Source organism: Coloeus monedula, assembly GCF_965178545.1.
Source record: "Coloeus monedula genome assembly, chromosome: 4".
Lineage (NCBI taxonomy): Eukaryota > Metazoa > Chordata > Aves > Passeriformes > Corvidae > Coloeus > Coloeus monedula.
Genome location: NC_138784.1, coordinates 51,686,002 through 51,692,855, shown reverse-complemented (window position 1 = coordinate 51,692,855; position 6,854 = coordinate 51,686,002). Strand labels below are relative to the sequence as shown.

Sequence of the window (6,854 nt, the reverse complement as noted above, 5' to 3'; positions counted from 1 at the left end):
GTCCTCAGCCACTCACTATTAAGCCATCCTTATGGATAATCATTAAATAAGACCCACCCCCAAACAGCATTCTCACAGCATGTCCTGTACAGGTTAAAGTACAGAACCTGCTACAGGTTAAGTAGCACTTACATGGAAGAACTTTCTCTTACTGAGACATTCTGGTGTTCCTTATTTAGATCTGCAAATCTGGGAAGGATACAGCCCTGTTGGTATGAGCTGAAATACATACATTTTTTTGTACTTCCTGAGGATCTCTGAGAAAAGCTGTACAGGCTCCCAGAACATGGATGTAAAGCCTACAACTTAGACAACATATAAAATCACAATGTATCTCAGTGGGTGTTATTTTTGCAGCACTCAAAGGATCACAATGCACTTTATTTTCTCAATACATTACCTCACTTGTATGAATTCAAAACTTCCCATTCAATGTCTTAAAATAGTTGATGTGAACAAAAAATTACACTAAGCTCTGAAGTTGTGCATTTTTTGGAACAAGACCCACTGTTCTGCACCTATAAGCACATTAACAATGTTACACAAGACAGTAACCACTGTATAGTAATACAGGCCTTCAGTTTTTTTGGAAATTACGTCCAAGCTAATGTAAAGTATGGGAACATTTCCCTTCCTCTTTGCCTCCCCTGAAAGGGATTGAACAAGAACAGAATTAGTAGACAACTTAAGTGAAAAACACTAATTTTATTGATAGGTGTTACAATACAATCACCATAAAACTTACAAGAACTGAACTAAGACTTGCATAGACTTTTCTTTAAAAATTATTTTATTAATTTTTTAGGCTAAAGACATTCAGTGTCTGGCACAAAGATAACTAAGAAGCTTCATTGTAGGTCTGTAATTCTTAAGAAAGCCACACATTTGGTTTATCTAGTAGAGCAAAGCTAATACACAGCTGTGAAATTTTTCACTCAAATACTGAAGTCTTCTGGGAAAGACTTCTTCGTGCTTTGGTTCAGAATGTAAAAATCAAAAGCAGGATCCGTTTGCAGAAATACATTCTTGGAAATGCATACAGTACTGTGTGCCACATCCCTCTTGATAGAAGGCACAACTTACTAAAGGAACACTCATGATATAAAAGAGAAGCCAGTTCTGAAAGGCTAAAAGTGACACCCACTACCTTCTGGTGGATTTTTTTTTAATCTAAGCAAGACCTGCTCTTATTTTCTAACACCAACACCCCCCATCCCCTATCTATAACATAACTTTAGTATTTGTAAAATTAAAGCTTTTCCAGGCATGAACAGTAGCAAGTAACAAACATGAGCCAACAGTTTTCTACTGGTGGAGTTATTTTCAAAACTAGACATAAGAGTAGTCACTATCCCCCAGAAACCCATGTGTCAAAACCAAGGAAATTATTAAAGGCAAAAATTTTTTTTTTAAGTGTCATTCTCCCTGGATACTCGAACTCAGGGAAACAAAGCTGTACATGGCAGTAAAACTGATCATTTTGTCTAAAGTGCTTGATGAAAGCAGAAAAACTACACAAATGATAAATTAGTGAAACCAGAGGTGGAAGAGTTACATTTATCATACAAAACAAGATAAATTGGAGCATTTTCACATTTTCTTGTTCAGTTAGCCAAGATACAGCAAGAAGATTCTTCACAGCGAAGAGCTCCCTTAGAATGTATAGAGCGTGTAACACATTTTTTCTTACATGTCTGTGATAAGAAGTAATTTGAAATAAGACTCACAAAAAGTATTGCAAAAAGAAAGTATTATTATGGCTAAGAAACAAAGATTACATAGGACGTTTTAGACATTAAAAAAAAATCTTTGGAAAAATGCTATTTAATACTTGCAGTAATTTTAAATGTCCTGACACTATATTTTACAGTAGAAATGCAAGAGCCTTTGGAACACAGCAATACTTGATTAGTTCTGTGCATGTCTTCTTTTATGACGTCATCTTTTCCTTACATTCCACGGAGCAGAAAAGCATCCCTTCCACAGATATGAACTTCTGGCCAATTAGACACTTGCTGCAACAGGAACACAAGAAGCATTCCTCCATAGCATGCCAGCTGAAGTTGTTGTATGTCACACGCTGAACTTCTGGATCTATAGCATTATGACAGCCTTGGCAGATCTGTTTAGAAATAAAACAACACTGAAATGAAGCATACACATGCCCTCTTTGAGTCCAGTAAAACCTGGACCTCTTAAATGTTTTTGGAGGAGAGAGACAGGTGTTAAAATAAGCCTTTTAAAAAAGTCTCCAGCTTTTGATTTTTTTCTTTAAGTGTTTTGATTAGAATTCAGCTGAGGGGACAGAATAATAAAATGGATACACAAGTAATTTGCTGCTGGGGCTAAGCTTAGACAGTTATGATGGTTAGGATTTCCCAATAGCCAAATAATCATAAAAACCGTTTATGTCAAACAGCACAGATCTTCATATGTTAACCTAAATATGTGAAGAGATTAACTACAAATCTTCCTGTACATTGACGGCTGTGTGGCAGTGCCAAATAAGTAAAGGTTATTAGAAAGTCTGGGATGCAATTCATCTTAAAATCTGGCTGTTCACAAATTATAATTTAGATCAAGAAAATTAATGTTTTAAGAGGATAAAAAAAAGCCTCTCCAAAAAAACAATTCCTCACACCCACCTCAAAATATTATTAACTGCCAACTAGAGATAATAAATTTTTTCTCCATTTACTATATAAACCATCTAGCTGCACATTAGACTGAGCCCCCAACTAGTAGCTAGTTAACTTACAGATACGAATGGACCATCATCTCAGACTAGTTTCCAGAATAAGCAAGAATCAAGAACTGCCATTCTTTTCCAAACTTCTAGCTTTATCCTGTCAATCACTCTTTTTAACACATGTGGTTAGAAATAAAAGAAACAAAAGTACCTAGACTGCAGTTACCACTACAGGCTTTTAGCAGATCAGCTGAAGCTGATTCCCACCAGGCTCAATGAACTACAATTGATGAGAACTAAATGTTTAGCAGCATCACTCATCTTCACCCACTTTACTCCTTCTGTTACCAAATCCTGCTTCACCGCTGGCTAAGTTCAAGGTATTTTTCCAACAGGTTTCCCCCCCTGCCATCAGTGGCTTTTGTTCAAGTTTATGAACTGACAAAACACTTGCCTGCTTAAAGTTGTGGGTTTTTTTCCCGAAGGGGAAAAAGATGACTGACTCAAACCTAAACACGCATTCAATTGATACTCTTCAGATACTCCCAGACTAAGAGAAAGTAAGAGTTTGAAGCTCCACGGACTTATGTTCCCTTCCTTCACAACACCAAGACATCTGTAAGGACCTTACCGCAGCATGGTTCTTCACGTAGCAGGATTTGCAGACTGGATTGTCATTCACTGTTAAATAGGTTACCCCGGCCAAAACACAATCACAGTCAAAGCAGCAGAAGTGTTTCAGATGCCAGTTCTGCCCTTCGGCCAGAGTATATTCATTGCTGAATATTAGCTATGAGGAAGATATAAACAAGTATACAAGTAAACAAGTACATTCAATTGAACAGTGCACCTTTTAATAAATCTAGCCTCTGGATGCTTTGGAATTTCCAAGGAACTCGCAGCAGTTCCACCATTGTTTAACTGTTTCCCAAAAGCCTCCATGCTGCTCCCAAGAGCCCGCAAATGCCAGAGGCCCCAGGAGGGCTGTTCCCTGTTGCTGCCCAGGGTCAGTTCAGCCCCTAGTGCCCCGATAAGGGAAACAACTGCATAACTGGGACTTGTTGGAAGAATTTGCCCATACATATTACATCCTGTGTCCCCACAGATTGTGCAAAATCACCACCAAATCCAAAGCAAACTATGGATCTTCCTGAATGTGCAGTGTCCATACTGGTTTCAGTTCTCTGCAACTAGAATATTAACTAAACTGCTGAAGGCATATCATCTTCCTGCACTGAAATGTTTTACTAAAACTCTTAATCACTTCTCAGGGGAACAAACTTACGAGCCACAAGAAAGGACTAGGATATTTCCTACCTCATCACATCCAGCACAGCGGGGTCTTTCGCTATCACAGTAATGTCTTCCACAATACAGGTTACCATTCTTCCAGAAATAGATCATGTCTACTAGAAGTTCACTGCAGGTGCAACAGACAAAACAACCTGGATGCCACAATTTGTCATATCCAGCACGTTCTGCATAGACAGCTGGCTCACCTTCCTGCATGTTCAGCTTGCAGTGATAGCAGGACTGGAAAGAGGTTATTAACAAGTTAATTAAGTCTTTGAGAGGTATATTTATAAAAATTACATATTATCGATATATTTAATAAATTCCATCTTTCCAGACTGAAATGAAAGCATAAGTTTAATCCCATGAGTAGACACATCAGTGGTACAGGATATACTTGTACCATGGTTTAGGTTTAACTAAGCAATTCAAGATGATGCACATTCTACTGTCATAGCATCAGTGCTCCTTAAAAGGATTGTTGTATTTCACTGTATTCACATTCTGCAATTGCAGTCCAGTGTTTAAAGAAAATAACAGGCAATCAAAATTCATGTTATGCTCTGTAAACCTTACATGCTCAGGAACAAGGAGAGAATAATGAGCCTCCATCCAAGCTAACAAACTATGACTAGAACGCATGACAAGAAAATGGCTGTACTTAGAGGTCATGAGAATACCAAGCCATATCTGCATCACTGGTGAGGAAAATAAAAAGTGCATATTTCAAACTGATTCTGTATAAAGCTGTGTTCTAGGGATGCTAGTCACCCATGGCTGCTGTCCAACAGCCTGTGAGTAATGATCTTAGGACAGGGAGAGTGACTACGGATAACCTACAAAGTGTATGTACACAGCTGTACTACAAATAGTTCCAGAGAGTTCATAGCCAGCCTTCTGCCCCATACCTGCTTACAGAGAGGGTTTTGCCATCAAGTAAAAAAACACAGATGATTTATGTTACTGAACCAAAAATTTTTTATCTACAGTTTAATCACCAGTTTGGCATTTCCTGCACTCCAGCTGGTCTGTAGACTGGGCTGAACATCCTGGGAAGGTTTTCCTCTGTGACTCACATCAGCCACAAATGGCTTTAATTGTGCGTGCATATAAAAATAAAATACATATAAAGTGCCTCAGCTGTAAGATATATTGATCAGATCCCACATGCCAGACAATTTCAAAAGATATACAGAAAGACACCAAAAGAGGAAGAATAACTTGGAACAGAAACAGAATGCAGAAAAACTAATGAAAGGGAAAGTTCAAATATGCATGTATATAAAGCTTTCTGACCTTTCTACTTTAGACCTCACACTCCAAGAGAAGTCCACTGGAAGGTTAAGCAGCTGCCGAGACCCAGGTCTAGGCAATGGGATTCATTTGCTTACCATCAACATCTCCAGCTTTGGTGGTTAAAAGGTACATAAAATTTCCTCCTTTACAAGATGAAAATATGCTGAGTACCTATTTTTCTTTAATTCAGCTTTCAGTCATAGTGAGAAAGCTTTATATTTTTTAAACACAGAGACAATTATTATAGGTATATTTACATTAATAGTGGAGACCTGGTTGTTAGTGTTGTTTGGTTTGCTTTTTTATTTTTTATCAGGTTTCAAAGAACTGCAGTCTATTCCTATAATGAAAATTATTTTTTCAAGAGATTCTTTTTACCACAGCTACAGGAATACATGCTTTCAAACTCTGTCTGAAAGACAATGTACAAGAAAATCTGATGAGCAAGGCTGCAGAACCAATAAAAAAAAGTGTAGACAAGGACGGCACTTCTGCTAAGTATTTAAGGGCTCTTGTTTGTATCAATTTATTTTGAGCTGTTAAAAAGCAGTTGAGATAATGCTAAATCGTATAGGCAAAACAGAGTCTCCTTGCAGAAACCAGACCCCCACAAAATACTTTAAAATAACATATCTAAATCCCAATTATTTAACCCAGTGTAGACTCAGTACCTAACAATAGGTAAGCAACCCAAATATTCACTTCCCCTGTTAAGTACCTACAAGTCTCTTTCTAAATTACTGCCACAGTGATAATATATGCTTGGCTTAAACTGCAGGAAGAATAGTCAGGTGCTGGAGTAAGAAAAGTATGGAAGTGATAAACAGGTGTAATGTAAAAACAAAGCACCTTCTGATACAATTACTCAAGAGGACAGAGTGCCTCCTGCTGTTGACTTATTGTAGTCCAAGGTAGTTGGCCAGCAGGGCACAATGCATGATGTGTATTTCTGTAGGTCTTCCTTGAGGAGATAAGTTAGGGATTGCTGTTGTGAAACCAAAGTAAACCAGAAGGAAAGCTTGACTTAAGACAAAATGACAGTAAGCTAATCAAGCCATGGTAAAAAAACTTTGCAGTTTCTTAGATTCTCCATAACAAGACAGTGACCAAAAAAAAAAAAAAAAAAAAAAAATTATAATTAGCAAATAGCTACAGGTAACCAAATGGCACAGCTTGAAAATTTTTAGGGTAAGTGGCCATGTCCAAAAAGCTAAAATGTGTTGATTTTATATTTCACACCAGTAGTCATATATACTGTCAGTTAAAAAACAAACAAGAAAAAACCACACCACACCTCTCAATAACACCAAAAGCTACGTTCTACAACCAGTGTTAAGCAAAACTTTTTCTCCATCTAGAACTTGTATATTAATTTTCTGTAAGCAATGCGCAGGAAAATAATTTTAAGGATTCATACATATAATAGCAACATTTCTAGAAATCAGCTTATAGTAGAGCTTTTGACACTGCTAAGTAACGTCTACCTCCACTAAAATGATTTAATGTTCCTTCAGCAACGATACCCCTATTTTGTGTTTGTGATTGGTAGCTGAGACATGCACAGCAGTAGTTATGT

At 37.4% G+C, this 6,854-nt stretch overlaps 1 protein-coding gene across 1 annotated transcript in view; it reads right to left on the bottom strand.

Moving 5' to 3' along the window:
• Positions 1–685: 685 nt before the first annotated feature.
• The window catches only part of TES (testin LIM domain protein), a 28,585-nt gene continuing 22,416 nt past the window's right edge, over positions 686–6,854 (bottom strand). Inside the window, exons 5-7 of the mRNA XM_082280811.1 lie at positions 4,007–4,222; positions 3,321–3,479; positions 686–2,122 (exon numbers count right to left, since the gene is read on the bottom strand). Coding sequence (XP_082136937.1) covers positions 1,931–2,122; positions 3,321–3,479; positions 4,007–4,222 — 567 coding nt within the window. The 3' untranslated portion in view covers positions 686–1,930. The remainder of the gene's footprint in view (positions 2,123–3,320; positions 3,480–4,006; positions 4,223–6,854) is intronic.